This window comes from Geotrypetes seraphini, chromosome 18 (assembly GCF_902459505.1).
Source record: "Geotrypetes seraphini chromosome 18, aGeoSer1.1, whole genome shotgun sequence".
Classification (NCBI taxonomy): domain Eukaryota; kingdom Metazoa; phylum Chordata; class Amphibia; order Gymnophiona; family Dermophiidae; genus Geotrypetes; species Geotrypetes seraphini.
The window spans coordinates 23,179,373-23,197,449 of NC_047101.1; the positions used below are offsets into that span (position 1 = coordinate 23,179,373).

General features: G+C 42.6%; 1 protein-coding gene across 9 annotated transcripts in view; it reads right to left on the reverse strand.

Moving 5' to 3' along the window:
* Positions 1-18,077, reverse strand: part of TCOF1 (treacle ribosome biogenesis factor 1) — a 145,603-nt gene that overhangs the window by 41,751 nt on the left and 85,775 nt on the right. For all 9 annotated transcript variants that reach the window (XM_033927390.1, XM_033927393.1, XM_033927388.1 and 6 more), the window contains 2 exons: positions 7,625-7,736; positions 4,637-4,755 (listed from right to left, as the gene is read on the reverse strand). In XM_033927390.1, the coding sequence (XP_033783281.1) occupies positions 4,637-4,755; positions 7,625-7,736 (231 nt within the window). The remainder of the gene's footprint in view (positions 1-4,636; positions 4,756-7,624; positions 7,737-18,077) is intronic.

Consider the following 18,077-nt stretch of genomic DNA (forward strand, 5'->3'; position numbering starts at 1 on the left):
TCAGAGGTGGTTTGACATTGAAGAGACCTCTCATGAACCGGGAAACCAGGGGATGAGCCGTGAGAGGTTTTCCGAGGACCGGCTCATGAAACGCAGTGATGGCACTGAGGTGAACTCTGATTGAGGTGGACTTGAGGCCAGCGTCAGATAAAGAGAGCAAATAGTCAAGTACAGTTTCCACCGCCAAAGAGGTGGGATTGTGGTGATGCATTAGACACCAAGAGGAGAACCGGGTCCACTTCTGATGGTAACATTGGAGGGTGGCCGGTTTCCTGGAGGCATTCAAAATATGACGGACAGGCTGAGACAGATTCTCTGGAGAGGTCAGCCCGAGAGAAACCAAGCTGTCAGGTGGAGCGAAGACAGATTGGGATGTAGTAGAGACTGATGCTGCTGTGTAAGTAGAGTTAAAAGCACATGCGTCGAAACTCAATGGGCGATTTCCACTTTGGCTTATGGGAAAGCACCTGGGTTAGATGGCTTTACGAATAGATTTTATAAATGTTTTAGACATTTGCTTGTAGGCCCTCTTACTCGGGCCTTTAATAGTTTAGAAATGGGTATGGAGTTGCCTTATTCATGGAGATTGGCGGGTATAACACTTATTTTGAAACCGGGAAAAAATTCTATGCTTTGTGGATCATATCGTCCAATTTCATTGTTAGACACTGATTACAAAATTTTCACAAAAATATTGGCTCGTAGGTTGCAATGTTATATGACTTATTTAGTACAGGATGACCAAGCGGGTTTTATTGCGGGGAGGCAAACATTTGATAATATTCGTAGATTGCTTCATTTGATTTGGTTTGTACAACAGGAACAGATGCCAGCATTGCTGTTGAGTGCTGACGCTGAAAAGGCCTTTGATAGGGTGTCGTGGCCATTTTTGTTGAGCACTCTATCAGCTATGGGAATTAGAGGACAGTTTTTTATGTGGATTCAGATTCTATATACTAAGCCTTTAGCAGCTCTCCGGATTAATGGGGGGTATACAGATTCATTCCAGTTAGCTAGAGGAACAAGACAAGGTTGTGCGCTTTCGCCACTACTTTTTGCGTTGGTGATGGAGCCTTTTGCTTCTCATGTTCGAGCCCAGCAGTATATTCATGGCATGGTTTGTAATGGACTTTCCACAAAGTTATTGATGTTTGCTGATGATGTTATTTTTACTGTAACTGATCCTTGTGTTACTCTCCCGGGTATTATAGGTGAATTGTCTGCCTATGGCGCAGTATCTGGATTTCGGACTAACATGGATAAATCTGAGATATTGAATTTGTCAGTTCATCCAAGGGATTGTGCTTTTTTGAAAGCTACTTATTCTTTTAAATGGGCATCTAAATCTATACGTTATTTAGGAATCAATGTGCCAGCGCGGCTTTGCTCTTTGTTTGAAGTTAATTATCCAGCGATTTTGCAATCTCTTTGGGTTGATTTGGATAGATGGGAGAATGTCTCCTTATCATGGTTTGGTCGCATACAAAGTGTAAAGATGATGGTATTGCCGAAGCTACTTTATCTTTTTCAGGCTTTACCAATTCCTCTGTCTGCTGCTTTCTTTCGTGGGGTGGCTAGAAAAATTTTTAAATACATTTGGAAGAGTCGACCCCCACGGGTGCCTAGGAATGTGTTGTATCAACTTCGCTCTCAGGGGGGTATGGCTGTACCCTGTTTGAGGCGTTATTATGAGGCTGCTCAACTGAAGTCTTTTTTGAGTTGGTGTAAGGATAGATCAAAAAGCTGGGTTCGAGGGGAAAAAATTTTGGGATCGGAAGAGCTTTGTCGGGTGATCCCTTGGTTAAGAGTGGAAGAGGCTCGACAAATGTTTAAGGGGGCTAACCCTTTTTTGCAACATACGTTTGTGATGTGGATTAGGTTGCGTAATAGGTTTTTCCCCTCTCGATTGTATTTTCGTAGTACCCCGTTGTGGGTTGCGTGGGGTTTTGCACCAGGAAGATCTGATTGTCGTTTTCGGGTTTGGGCTCAAATGGGTCTTATGGATTTGGGTGATTTTGTGGAAGAGGGGCGATTATTATCGTTTTTGGAATTGAGGGAAGCTTATGATTTGCCGCCGACGGATTATTTTCGCTATCTTCAAGCAATAGATTTTATTAGGCGCAGGGCTTTTGATGATATTTGTTTGGAAGAAACCACCCTAGAGTGGGCAATTATGGGTAGTAGTGGTAAGGGGTGTATTACTAGATTCTATAAAGCTCTTATTCAACAACAGGCTCCCCCGGTAAAATATCTATCTCTTTGGGAGGGACTTTTACGCCCAGTGCCACCGATTATTAAATGGGAGCGGGTGTTTAGTCGCCTGCTTCGAGTTTCTATAGCCAGCTCTTTGGTGGAAAATGGATATAAGATGCTTTATCAATGGTACCTAACGTCCCAGCGTCTTCATCTCATGTATCCTCAAGTATCTAATTTATGTTGGAGACGCTGTGGTTGTTTGGGTACCTTCCTTCATATCTGGTGGGATTGTCCGAAGGTAATCCCATATTGGGATATGGTATTTGAACTGTTATCTGATATTTTACATACCACTATTTCTCGAGCTATGGGTAGTGCTCTTTTACATCTACCTTTGGTTCCATTGTCTTCTAATACACATAAATTGGCTTGTTATATTTTTACTGCTGCTCGTCTTTTGTTAGCTGCATATTGGAAACAGGCCTTTCCCCCAGGTCGATTACACTTACTACGAAAAATAGATTTTATTTTTCGTATGTCTAAATTGACGGCATTAACAAAATCTCGTCTTACACCCTTTTTTAAGGTGTGGAATCCTTATATTCGGTGGTGTGAATGTCCTTCATGATCTGAGTGTTTAGCTACATTTGTGTAACCCTATGTGAAAGCTGATTTTGGGGTGGGTTAGGGGGGGGGGGTTTATTTTGATTTATATGATTCTTTTTTTGCATTGTGCTGCAGATTACAGTACAACTTTATCTTGTTACTAATTTGGGGGGAAGAGGTTGGAGAAAATGTGACATTGTAGATATCTGTTTGCTTACCCTCTGTGTTTTTGTTTTGTATATTTGAAAAATTTACTAATAAACAATTTACAAAAAAAAAAAAAAAAAGCACATGCGTCTTCTTCGCTCCGCGGAAACGAAGAAACTGGGGACCACGCTCTCCTCCGTCGAGCGGTGCGGTCAACTAGAACTTTCTAGTTAAAAGTGTCCGTACCGGGGCTCCGTCGGTGACGTCACCCATACGTTAAGAATATGCTGCCTGCTGTCCTGGGATAACTGGCTTTACTGTCACTGAGTGTTCACATCATTTTGCCTAAATTTAGAACCTAAGTTAGGGGCCTTATTTTGGTAGGTGTCAGACATTAGACAGGCAATTCACAAGACAGTTAAGAGATAGGGGGGAAGAACAAAACTGGCATTGTAAGACTCAAGGGTCCAGGGACAGGAGTGAGACCGCAGAAGACAAATACAAAAAGGAACAGAAGTGTGGTAGCATAACCATAGGGACTCAGAGATAGTCATCAGTGGTGAGCAACTCAATGTCTGTCTCTAATGCAAATCCTCCTTGGCCCCATTTACTATAGGATTTCAGGGGAAAATCTTCAATTTGACAGATCTAGGAACAACAGATAATGTTCTGCTAGAAAGATGTTTTGGAAGTTTGCAATCGGGTGTATATGGGATATCCTCATAAAATTGTTAATTGACGAGTTGTACTGGCTACCAAATGAAGATCAAATTACATTCAAACTTCCTTGCTGGACTTAAAATTTTACTAGATTTTACAGTACAGTCTCAATTATCCGAGGTAAACAGGACCAACCCATTGTCGGATAAGTGAAGTTGGATAATACGGAAAACAACGGTAACCCCTTAAAAAATGCACGGAATACATTTTATGCACCTTAGCAAAAGGACCCCAAAGAGCAGGCACAGAGTATCTGCAATAGAAATGTTAAGAAGAATAATCAGCAACAACAAAAAGAAAATTGAAGAGATGCATGGTCTCCAAACAAAATCAATTCCGTTGCTGAAAAAGGACCTAGATGCAAAAATTGCTGCACGTACTGGAAAAGCACAGTCTCAGCTTGAAAACATGGCTTCCTTGCAGCAGGTGAAGCTGGAAAACAGGAACAGAAGCCGTGCGCTTCTTAACGGTGATGCAACGACATCAGGGAGGCGGGGGAGGGGTCTGTCGGATAAGCAAAGGTCGGATAACTGAGACTGTGCTGTACTTGAGTAACCAAATAGCTTTCCCAAATTATATAGATTCAAAAAAAAAATAAAAAATTGATGTTTCATTTTCTAAATGCTAAAAAAGTGAAAAATAAGAGACTGTTAGTTCAGTCTGTACCAAAACTGCTTCAGTATGTAATGTTTTACCATCTAATATTAGATCATAAAAAGATTACACGATTCTTCTGTAATAAGTTAGACAATTTAAAATTTTTTTTCGTATGTTTAGTTTTGACAGTCTAGCTAACTTCTTTGTAATCTGCATCAGACCATTTTGGTAATTTGTGGAATACATACAAGTTGATTATTTGTATTTTGCAACTTCCAAAATTAGGCAAAGACATCTTCTGCCTGTTAGCCTCTAAGATGCTAAGGATGTGGGCACACTTGTCTGGGTAAGCACCCTCCGTTGTACTTGCCTGCTGGAAGTTTTTCCCTTTCGCTGTGTCCAAAATAAAGCTAGACTCTTCATTGCTGGTTTTCTTCTTGGCAGATGCTTTCTTGTCATTTTTCAAAGGGTCACCAATGATCTTTGGGCCTGAGGAAGGTCACAATCAGAAAGACAGGGGATGAAGTACACATTACACTGAAGTAAAGACACTGAGAACATGCTCAAATTACCATAAAAACAAGAGCATCTGTGAGGCTCTGGTATGGCCACTGGCAACCCTTTAAAAGGCTGAAAGGAAATCCCTGGAACCTTTACTGGTAACTATACTGTTGCTCCAATATTAAAGCTATAATGGAGACCATATAAAAAAACCTGACACATTTGCACTATCGAGGTTCATCTCTGTGGAGTCTCCTCGGTGAACCTCAGAGAAGTCTGGCTTTAAAATGGAAAGAGAAGAATGCTCCATCGAAAGCCAGCAAGGTTAAGGATACTTTAAATATAATCGCCAAAGAAAAGTTGTTTTATGTCAATAAGAAGTCTATAAATAGAGGAGTGTGTGGCGCAGTGGGAGGAGTGTGTGGCGCAGTGGTTGAAGCTACAGCCTCAGCACCCTGGGGTTGTGGGTTCAAACCCCGCGCTGCTCCTTGTGACCCTGGGCAAGTCGCTTAATCCTCCATAGCCCCAGGTACGTTAGATAAATTGTGAGCCCACCGGGACAGATAGGGAAAATACTTGAGTACCTGATTGTAAAACCGCTTAGATAACCTTGATAGGCGGTATATAAAAATCCTAATAATAATTAAAATATGGAAAGAGTGGAAAAAATTATTGATTATTATTTCCTAACCTTTATCTATCATTCCTTTTATCTAGCTGCCCCATATACCTGGAATAAACTACCTGAGTTTCTCTGCCACGCCCCCCTTCCCTTGTTTAAAAGCAGACCGAAAACCCACCTTTTTGATGTAGCCTTCAATCCATAACCCTATTCCCCACTGCCTAGCCAGCAGATTAACCATTCCCCCTAACTGTTTCCATGGCATCCTATTTGCCTGTTGTAAGTTCCTTTGAGCTGGGACCGCCTTCTTTGTGACTCCGTAAAGCTACGTATGTCTGGTAGCACTATAGAAATAATTAATAGTAGTAGCAGTATCATGTGTATTTTGATCACCCAACACTATAGGGCCCTTCAATATTTTGCTATTAGGAGATAATTTTATAAAGACTTTTTTGATCTTCTGTGCCGCATGCACGTGTAAAGTCCTGTTATGAAATTCTGATCAGCATAAAAGCACGCACACTGGCATGATGGTGTATACTTTTGGCCAGTAGGTCTGTAGGGGTTTAATGTTGATATTCAGTTTTTAACTGGCCAGGTTAACTGCATTAAAATCAGTTCTATCTTTATACAGTAATTTACACAAATGTTAAAAGAAACCCAATGAAATATGGTACTTAACACAATGTAATAACTGAAACAGTGGCTAGGAAGGTATGCACTCTGTACCATGAGGTATGTCATTTGGTGAGAAGTTTGATTGTTAAGGGTAAGTTGTTTTGTAAATTGTTGTGTATGTACGTTTATTTCTATAATAGAACTGGCACCTAATTACAGAACTGCCACATTAGTAAGCTCTTTGGGGCAGGGCATATTGAAAATGATAAAATATGATTATTACATTATCCAACATTTCAATTTCGTCCATACTAATTACAGTTCAAGGCACATTATAATCTTTCTAGGAATTACAGAAACCACAAATCACAAATTAAAACTTGTCTTGGAATTTACTTCATACTGGACCAAAAAGAAAGACAGCATCAATTATTCAGATATCACTTGTTTTCTAAACAGCAAAGTTTTAATAATAGATCCACAAATATTATAATTCATCGTCTTAGACACGTGTAATGATAATGCATTCCATAACTTAGATCCCCGATAAGAAAAATTTCACCCCCTGTCCCCTACCATCTTCATACAAAGAAGTTCTCCTGCCTCTAACCTGAATTTTTAAAAAATGCTGTTTGGGAGTTAGGAATATATACAGAGGCACAAGACCCCATACCATATATAATATATCCAACTGCTATGCACAGTAGAGAATGACACGGGGACAAGAACTTAATTTCCCTGTCCCCGTGAGTTTTGTTACTGTCCCTGTTCAATTCCTGTAAGCTCTGCCTTAATCGCACAAGCCTCGACTTATGACTTTAAAGTGTTTGAGGCTTATGCAGATGAGGATAGAGCTTAGTTAGGCATTGGTGGAATGAGGCATTATGACATCACAATCTGAGCTCTAGAATGTTGCTACTTATGACATTAAAGTGTTTGAGGCTTGTGCAGATGAGGACGGAGCTTAGGCATTGGTGGAATGAGGCATTATGACATCACAGTCTGAGCTCTAGAATGTTGCTGCTTATGATTTTAAAGTGTTCGAGGCTTGTGCAGATGAGGACAGAGCTTAGGCATTGGTGGAATGAGGCATTATGACATCACAGTCTGAGCTCTAGAATGTTGCTACTTATGTCATTAAAGTGTTCGAGGCTTGTGCAGATGAGGACGGAGCTTAGGCATTGGTGGAATGAGGCATTATGACATCACAATCTGAGCTCTAGAATGTTGCTACTTATGTCATTAAAGTGTTTGAGGCTTGTGCAGATGAGGACGGAGCTTAGGCATTGGTGGAATGAGGCATTATGACATCACAATCTGAGCTCTAGAATGTTGCTACTTATGTCATTAAAGTGTTTGAGGCTTGTGCAGATGAGGATAGAGCTTGCAGAAATGGGGCAGGGACAGGAAAAGAACTCGATGGGAGGGGGACGGGAAAATGAGTTCCCGCGGGAACGGTGAAAAACTTGTCTCCGTGTCATTCTCTAATGCACACTTAAAGGCTCTGTTCTACCGTGAACAAAGAATTAGGAAACCACCCCCCCTCAAAGATGAACTAATAAAACACACACTAAAAGTGTATAGACATGAATGAGACAGAAGAAAACATTTCCTTACTCAATTCCAATGGCTTTTTTTTCCTCTCAGTGTCCAAGGCGCTACTGTCTGCACTATGACGTGCCTTCCGCTTAACGCCCCTCCTAACAGGTACTTTGAGCGGTTTTGATTTCTTTAAGGGGGGAAGAGAACAGAAAGAAAAGGTCATTCTTCAAAATGAGAAATGAAAACAAAACAAAAAAAAAAGCAAACAGTATAACCGAGTTGTGTCTCTTGGTTCATAGACAAAAGCGCGCGACGACAAAGGCGCGCTGACAACCCAGCGCAGACAACTGAGCGCAAGGCAGAAGCGGGCCAAAGAAAACAAGTATTTTAAGGGGCTCCGACGGAGAGATCGCACCGGCGTTATGGGGGGTTGTAACCCCCCTCATTTACTGGAAACTTAACTTTTTCCCTCTTTTTTAGGGAAAAAGTGAAGTTTTCAGTATAATGTGGGGGGTTACAACCCCCCCAAACCCTCCACAACTCCGGCCAATCTCTGTTAAGTAAAGTGGGGGGGGGTTCCCCCCCACACCCCCCATCAGAGCCCTTTAAAATACTGTTTTTCTTCAGCACGTTTCCATCTTGCGCTCAGTTGTCTGCGCTGGGTTGTCGTCGCGCGCTTTTGACCCGTCACCGTGTCTCTTGGAAAACAGCATTCTCTATGTGATGCTACTCAGAACTAAAAATGGCTCAGCAGAGCTGTTTGTCGACAAGTAGCCTGAGAAAGCAACCATGTCACAGTTGGATACTGTTCAGAATCAGTCCTGTCACACTACTCAAGTCCCTAAAAATGATGCTGATGCCACATATTAGTTTAGGATAAATCACTTTAACTGGTCAAAATAATTAAATTCGAGTCTGTTTAATCCAAATCACTCCAACAATACAGACTCAAAAATTAAAGCTCATAAGTGCTGGCATAGGAGGTAATATCATTCCTTTCTCCTCTTCTCATAAACCGTCATTAATCATCATAACCCTGTTTTAGTTAACCGCACCCTGAAGCAGTGATTGGAGTCATGAAACATGCATGTCGGCGGTGGTACTTTTAAAGTATTTGCAGGCGGCAAAGCAAAGTTTCCAACTTGCCGCACTGCTCAGATAAGTTATAAGTTATTCATTTATTTAAATATTAAGCACTTTAAAAAAAGAAAAACTAAGCACCTTAGAAGAAAATTTGAAAAGTTAAAAAATTTAAAATATTTCTAGTTAGCAACACACGTGAGCCGATGAGGAAGTCCAGCGACCAAAAACCTTCATTAAACCAGTTCTTTGGAGGGTCGCTTCTGATGGCTCTAATGTTGAGAGGGTTATGACAATTAATGATGGTTTATGAGAAGAGGGAAAAGGAATGATATTCCAGCACTTTTTTGAGTCTGTATTATTAGAGCAGGGGTCTCAAAGTCCCTCCTTGAGAGCCACAATCCAGTCAGGTTTTCAGGATTTCCCCAATGAATATGCACGAGATCTATGTGCATGCACTGTTTTCAATGCATATTCATTGGGGAAATCCTGAAAACCCGACTGGATTGCGGCCCTCAAGGAGGGACTTTGAGATCCCTGTATTAGAGTGATACAGATTAGTTTAGGGCAGGGGTAGGGAACTCCGGTCCTCGAGAGCCGTATTCCAGTCGGGTTTTCAGGACTTCCCCAATGAATATGCATGAGATCTATTTGCATGCACTGCTTTCAATGCATATTCATTGGGGAAATCCTGAAAACCCGACTGGAATATGACTCTCGAGGACCAGAGTTCCCTACCCCTGGTTTAGGGCATTGGTATAATCATTGCCACCATAGAGTCAGGCTCAAGGTGCAAGTCAAAAAGCAGCATTTTAAGAGCTTTCAGACAGTGGGTCACATGCTCCATATCAACCAATCCTTCTGCCTCTTGAGTGTGAGATGCATATAAAATGCATGTGTCTCTTTACTCAGATGCTGCCAATACAGGTAATAACAACTTTGCTGACAACACCAGGCAGGGGAACTCCGTCCAGGCCAACTTATCAGATATATTGTTTTAAATTACCCTAAAAAGCAGGACACTCTTGGTGGCGGGCTTTCAAAAGGGCCAATGAATACCCCTGCACTAAAGACAGCTTTAGTGTGATGGCGGACATCACAGGGCTTTTCTACATCAAGCTACCCCAACTGTAAAACAGATTCAAGCATTCAGTAATGTTTTCAAGCCAGTACAAGGAGATTCCTGCTAGACTCAAGGCTGGATTAACTACCACCAAGGGCAGCAGCTTCCAGGAGGATAACAAAGAGCAGATGCAGTCAAAGAATATTACCGTATATACACATAAAACTATCTGAGTTTAAGCTAAGGTAAGCATTTTCCCTCAAAAAGAGGAGAAAACTTAACTCATGTATAAGACGTAGGGTTTATACTGAAGTTTTCCCTTTCTCTCTCCTACCCTCCACCCTATGTGACTGTTGCTTTTTTCTCACTCCCGCCCTTATGGTGATTGTCTCTTCTCTCTTGTTCCATTCCCTCCCCTCCCCTCCCACTTTATTCTTTACTCTCTCTGTTGTAACTGGTACATCACTTCCCCCCTGCAACGATTGGCAACATGGTATCTCCCTTTCCTGCCTGGGTGATCTAGCAATCCGCTCTCTCAAAACCTCCCTCCCTGCTACTGCCACAAAGTACCTGTTAAAGGTCAAATCTTCGCCAGCAGCAAGAGGCATGGCTGATATGCTGCTTGTGCCGGCCCCACAACTCTTATAACAGGAAGATGTATCAGAAAGAAAGGCTGTGGGGCTGGTGGGAGCAGTGCACCAACCATGCTGCTTGCAAAGATTTGACATTTAACAGGTAATTTGTGGTGGTGGAGAGAGGGGAGGTTTTGAGATAGCAGATTGCTGAGTCACCTGGGCGGGAGAGGAAGACACCAGGTTACCAGTCACCGCAGGGACATGGAAGTGGGCAGTGAAAGGAAAGTACTGGTCAGTGTGTGTGTGTGTGTGTAGGGTTGCTCAGAAATCCTCTAACTTCACAATTTCCAGGCCCTTTTTTTTTGAGTATATAAGGTTAATACTGTAGATCTTAACAGCAACATAAACTAAAAAAAAACTATCAGTGTATACATTTACTTTAGGGAAATTGGTTAATCCTTTTCCTTGGCAAATGGCTTTGTACATATATAATGATGGTCACTTCCAAGGTATATGATACATAATTTAATGTTTAATTATGCAGTTTTACAAATTTGTTGTTGGGTGGGTGGGGGGGAGCATGGCAGATAACTGGGGCTCGAAGGTTATTTCAAAAGGGTGCAAAAAGTCGAAGGAGTGGCGTTGTACAGTCATGTGAAAAAATTAGGACACCCCATGAAATATTCCGTTCTTTCTTAAGAAATGTTCACCTATCTATGTTAAATCTTTTTTTAATTTATCTCTGGAAAAGAAAGTAATGTAATTGCAGGTAAACCACAAATATTTTCCTTGATTTACTCGTGAAACAAGAGATATCCACAAAAATGCGTATTCTGAGGAATAAATTAGGACACCCCCACATATCCTCCCACAAAGTGGGTCAAATCACACACAGGTATATCACATCAGGTGCACATGATTAGAACATCATTACTCAGCATTTTGAAGGTTTGCTCAACTTAAACCTCAGACATTTAGTTTGGTGTGCTCATGACTGCTATGATGAGAGTGAACACCATAGTGAGATCAAAAGAGCTGGCTGAGGCCTTCAGAGAGAAGATTGTAGCAGTTTATAAGTCTGTTAAGGGATTTAAAAAGATATTAAAATAATTTGACATTAGCCATTCCATGGTCTGGAAAATAGCGTACAAGAGGAGGACTTTCCAAAAAAACTGCCAACATGCCCAGGTCTGGCTGTCCAAGCATGTTGACCCCCAGAGCAGACCGCAAAATGCTAAAAGAAGTCTCCCAAAACTCTAAAATGTCATCACGGGACCTACACCAGGCTCTTGCTACTGTTGATGTGAAAGTGCATGCCTCTACAATCTGAAAGAGACTGCACAAATTGAACTTGCATGGGAGGTGTGCAAGGAGGAAACCTTTGCTCTCTAAGAGAAACATCAAGGCCAGACTGAAGTTTGCCAGAGAGAACGTAGACAAACACCAGGACTATTGGAATAGTGTTCCATGGACAAATGAGTCTAAAATTTGGACACCAGAAAAGAGGACATGTTTTGGCATACACCAAATAACAGCATTCCAGGAAAAGAACCTCATACCAACTGTGAAGCATGGAGGTGGAAGTGTCATGGTTTGGGGATGCTTTGCTGCAGCAAGTCCTGGCCAGCTCACCATCATAGAATCCACCATGAATTCTACCATGTATCAGAGGGTGCTTGAGGAGCATGCGAGACCATCTGAAAGAAAATTAAAGCTGAAGCGGAACTGGGCCCTGCAACACGACAATGACCCAAAACATACCAGTAAAATCAGCCAAGGATTGGCTGAAAACTAAGAAACGGAGAGTCCTGGAGTGGCCGAGTCAAAGCCCTGATATTAATCCCATTGAGATGCTGTGGGATGATTTAAAACGGGCTGTACATGCAAGAAACCTCTCAAACATCTCACAGCTGAAAGAATTTTGCATTGAGGAGTGGGCCAAACTTTTCTCAGACCGATGTCAGAGACTGGTAGATGGATACAAGAAGCGTCTCACTGCAGTTATTTCAGCCAAAGGGGGTAACACTAGCTATTAGGGTATAGGGTGTCCTAATTTATTCCTCAGATAGAATACACATTTTGTGGATATCTTTTGTTTCATGAGTAATCAAGGCAAATTTTTGTTGTTTACCTGCAACAAATTTATGATAAGTCAGTTATGTTAACGGATAAGTGCTCTTCCTACTCCACAGTCGAGAACTTGGTTGCTGCATTTAAAACAGAACATTGGAGAACACTTCAGAAAACATCTGAAAACCTGGCTTTTCGCCAAAATGTAACTTCCCCCTCCCTTCCCCCCTCACCTTCCTACTTACCAAACCCTCCTTCCTTCCATTGGAGTTCCTTTCTTTGTTTTTAATTCCTGTAAACCGTGTCGAGCTCCACTTCTGTGGAGATGACGCGGTATATAAACTTAAGGCTTAGTTTAGTTTAGTTTAGAAGATGAAGAAATTTTTGGGATACCAACTCAAGTGACAAGTTCCAGAAAACATGGATGCCAATTTAAATACAGTACCCCCTCCGAATCCAGGGTTTCAGTACCTGCGAATTCGATTATTCGCAATTTTTTTTTTTAAGAAATACTGCATCCTAGATCTTCCCCAGACCTTACCTGGTGGTCTAGTGGCAACGTGGGACAGGATTGATCATCCTACTCTTCTGTCCCATGCAGAGCCGTCATCAAAATGGCTGCCGTGAGTTCCCGTTGTAGTCTCGAGATGCTAGACCAGGGGTGCCCACACTTTTTGGGCTTGTGAGCTACTTTTAAAATGACCAAGTCAAAATGATCTACCAACAATAAAATTAAAAAAAACCACAAAGCACACTGTACGCTGAGAAAATGTTAATTATCATTCCTATTCCGGGGGTTTTTCAAAGAAGTCAAGGCAGATGACTTTATGCACTGTCACCTCAGTAACAACCATACAAAAATAGACAAATATATCCCCCCCCCCCCCCCGTTTTTACTAAACCACAATAGCAGCTTTTAGCGCAGGGAGCTGCACTGAATGCCCAGCGCTGCTCTCAACGCTCATAGGCTCCCTGCGCTAAAAACCGCTATTGCGGTTTAGTAAAAGGGGGCCATAGTGAAAAATATAGACAGAAGATATAAATTCAGACACATTTTGATCACTAAATTTAAAATAAAATAATTTTTCCTACCTTGTTGTCTGGTGTTCATGAGTCTCTGGTTGCACTTTCTTCTTATGACTGTGCATCCAATCTTTCTTCCCTTCTTTCAGCCTGTATGATTCCTCTCCTCCAGACCTCATTCCCTGCCCCAACTTTTTCTTCCTCTCTCCCTTCCCTTTCTTTCTCCCTGCCTCCCTTTTTTTTCTCTCTTCATGCCCCATTTCTTTTTTTCTGTTTCCCTTCTTTCCTTCTGTCTCCCTGCCCTCCCCCAAACCACTGCCGCTAGGCAGGGACAGGGCACAGGGAAGGCAGGCAGACCTAGTGACAGGCAGGCCCCATACCCCTCTCGTACCCTAAACCATCCCCCTACATACCCCCAGTACCTTTTTTAATCATAACCCCTGTACTTTTTAAAATCCCTCCTTCCCTCCCTAGACGGCTAACCTGGTATTTTAAACATCTCCTCACCCTCAGTACCTTTTAAAATCCCTCCCTCCCTCCCTAGATGGCTATCCTGATATTTTAAACATCCCCTCACCCCCGGTACCTTGATGCAATCCTGGCGGTCCTGCGCTGCATCGGCAGCCTTCCCTGCTGGACAGCTGCCCAAGTCTCCATCTGCAGCGGCAGTAATAGGCAGGTGTGAGCCCCGAGCGTGCCTGCCTGGTCTCGTGCTGCCCGAATGGTGTCAGCTCGGCAGGCTCCCCCATCTGTGCCGGAAGTGAAATCCAGACGCGAACCCCGAGCGCGTCTGCCTGGTCCTGCACCGCCGCTCGAATGGTGCAGTCAACTCCCGCGAGTCTCGCAAGAACCAACAGCACCATTTGGGCAGCGGCACAGACTAGGCAGGTGCGAGCCCCGAGCGCGGATTGGGGGAAAGGAAGGGCAGGAGGACCCGGATCTGGCCGGCTGTGCACCCGGGGTGGACCGCCCCCCTCTTGGTACGCCACCGACCTTCACCCCGCCCTTCCAGCACTCTGATTGGCTGGCGTTCTTCAAGAGGCAGGCCAGTCAGGAGGAGAAAAAATAGAAGGAAAGAAAGGAACCCGCTCTGCGATCGACTGGGGTCACCTGAGCGAGCGACCTGTCGATCGCGATCGACGTATTGGGCACCCCTGTGCTAGACCATCAGGCAAGGTCTGGGGAAGTTCTGGGACGCAGGAGGGAAGCGGGAGTGGGTCAGAGCCAGCCCTAAAAGTTATCCGCGATATTTCAATGTTCGTGAGCCGGCTCTGCCCCTAACCCCACGAATATTGAGGGTCTGCTGTATATCCACTATAAAGATAAAGAGATATCCTCAGAATGAGTAGGCTATATTATTTACAAGATTTTAGATACGAGAAAGCTCTCAGCCAAATGGGTTTCCAAATGTCTCAATACTGACCAGAAGCATGATGAGTAGTTGCCTCACAATCTACTAGAACAAAACAACAGCCTTACTGGGTCAGACCAATGGTCCATCTAGCCCAGTAGCCTGTCCTCACTGTGGCCAATTCAGGTCACTAGTACCCAGCTAAAACCCAAAGAGTAGCAACATTCCATGCTACCGATCCAGGGCAACCATTTTTGGTGGAATCCTGTGGGAATTTTGAACCGTCTTGTAACTATGGATGAAATTTGTGTATTTATTTATATATATATAATCCAGGGAAAAAAGAACAATCCAAAGAATGGAGATGCAATGGTTCCCCACAAAAGGGCTGTTTGAATTCAAGAAAACATGGGACAGGCATGTGGGATATCTTATATCTTAGGGAGAGATGATGATGGTGGATTCTCTGGATAGTCACTGGATGGGCTATTTGGATTTTATCTGCCATCATGTTTCTATAACCATAAAGCTCCATGACCTCACAATGATAGTGGTAAGAGCCTTAGTCTATAATAATAATGCTCTATGACTCCACAATACAGGTGTAAAGAGCCTTAGCCTACAGAAAGGAGATAGCGGATGCTGCAGATGGGCAGACTAGATGGGCCATTTAGTCTTTATCTGCTGTCAAATTTCTATGTTTTACAGTGCCTAATAAGCCTGGACCGCCCTGGCTAGCTTGGTAAAGCTGCAAGCATCAACTGTAGTAGTAGCAGCAGAATTATGACCTCATAGGAACACCACAATAAAACAGGGGAAGCAATTCCACAAAATCAAACAGGCAAGAGCAAAGTGGAAATGTCCAATCAGATTGGTGCACAAAAAAGTGTCTTTCAACTCATCTGATAAATCCAATGGTCTTTATTAATCCAAATAAGCTCATGCATCCAAAGCAACTCAACGACTCGACATGATCATGTTTCGGCCACCCGGCCTGCATCAGGAGTCTTAGGAGTCTTTGGGTATCAAATAGTCTCAAATGGTCTAAAGCAAAACGAACAAACCGTTGCTCCGAATCTGTAACACCACAGCTTTGCAAAGCTGTGTTATTCTGTGGTGTTACAGATTCGGAGCAACGGTTTGTTCGTTTTGCTTTAGACCATTTGAGACTATTTGATACTCAAAGACTCCTGATGCAGGCCGGGTGGCCGAAACATGATCATGTTGAGTTGCTTTGGATGCATGAGCTAATTTGGATTAATAAAGACCATTGGATTTATCAGATGAATTGAAAGACACTTTTTTGTGCACCAATCTGATTGGACATTTCCACTTTGCTCTTGCCTCATAGGAACACCAGTCATCTGCATGGATAAACTCCAAATGCTGTACTTGTACCTTCTTGGTCTCCTTCTCAAAGTCCGAGTCATCGCTACTGTCACTGCTGCTCTCTGTCCCATTCCCAGCAGCCTCTGCAGGGGTCATGGACATTCATAGTAACATAGTAGATGACGGCAGATAAAGACCCGAATGGTCCATCCAGTCTGCCCAACCTGATTCAATTTAAATTTTTTCTTCTTAGCTATTTCTGGGCAAGAATCCAAAGCTCTACCCAGTACTGTGCTTGGGTTCCAACTGCCAAAATCTCCGTTAAATCCTACTCCAGCCCATCTACACCCTCCCAGCCATTGAAGCCATCCCCAGCTCATCCTCCACCAAAAGGCCATATACAGACACAGACCATGCAAGTCTGCTCAGTACTGGCCTTAGTTCAATTTTTAATATTATTTTCTGATTCTAGATCCTCTGTGTTCATCCCACGCTTCTTTGAACTCAGTCACAGTTTTACTCTCCACCACCTCTCTCGGGAGCACATTCCAGGCATCCACCACCCTCTCTGTAAAGTAGAATTTCCTAACATTGCCTTTGAATCTACCATCCCTCAACCTCAAATTATGTCCTCTGGTTTTACTATTTTCCTTTCTCTGGAAAAGATTTTGTTCTACGTTAATACCCTTCAAGTATTTGAACGTCTGAATCATATCTCCCCTGTCTCTCCTTTCCTCTAGGATATACATATTCAGGGCTTCCAGTCTCTCCTCATATGTCTTCTGGCGCAAGCCTCCTATCATTTTCGTCGCCCTCCTCTGGACCGCTTCAAGCCTTCTTACGTCCTTTGCCAGATACAGTCTCCAAAACTTAACACAATACTCCAAGTGGGGCCTTACCAACGACCTGTACAGGGGCATCAACACCTTCTTCCTTCTACTGGCTACGCCTCTCTTTATACAGCCCAGCATCCTTCTGGCAGCAGCCACTGCCTTGTCACACTGTTTTTTTGCCTTTAGATCTTCGGACACTATCACCCCAAGGTCCCTCTCCCCGTCCGTGCATATCAGCTTCTCTCCTCCCTTTACCTTTACCTCCTTTGGCAAGCTCGGGTGTAACTGCTGCTGATTTTGTATCTTCAGCTGGAGTCGAATCTTTCCCTTGAGTACTCTTCACAGAAACTGGGGTTGTCGAAATCTGCCCTGCTGTTGCCTTAAATTGCAGAGGTTTAAATCAAAATCAAAATACATCAATGCAAACAAAGAACTCAAGCTGCAGATGATTTCTAGAAAAAGTATTAAGAGATCCCAAAACACAAAATGCCATAGAGATTGCTTTCATCTATGTCGAGGAGGCTGAATTGGATTTCGTGGCCGTCACAGATATGGTTCACAGAAAACCATGACAAGGATTTAGTAATACAAGGATATAATTTGTTTAGGAAGAGGAGGATAGAAGAAACAAAGGAGTGGCGGGATTGTATGTTAACGATAACATTAAAGCAACAGAATTACAGGATAAGAAGAGGCATTGTGGTTAATCTAGAAACAGGAAACAAAAATTCTGATTACATTGATGTGGTGTGATGTAAAGCAAAGAATGACATGAGGATGGGTAACCACAGATAACCCGTAGGGTGGGGATAGAGGCCCTAGAGAAGAGGACAAATTGTGTTCCTACGTCATTCTCTAAAAGCTTGAGATTATCCTTGTCAACTGCTCGCCTGAAAAAAGGAGTGGATACATGAAGCACTCGTAGATTTTGATTTCCTGTCTCAGCTAATAACCGAAAATCTTTATCTTTATTTCTTTGTTATTATCTCGCTGATTCTACATCTTGGTTCTTATTGAGGACTTGAGTTAAAGTTAAGCTATATTAAGTTATATCGAATTAATGGATTAGTAGGATATAATTTATACTGTTCTTTATTTGTTGCTTAACTTTTATCTTTCTGTACAAGTGATAACTTGATTGCAATTGAAAATTGATTAAAAAAATAATAATGACAGACTATGTACTGTAATATGGCCCCATTTA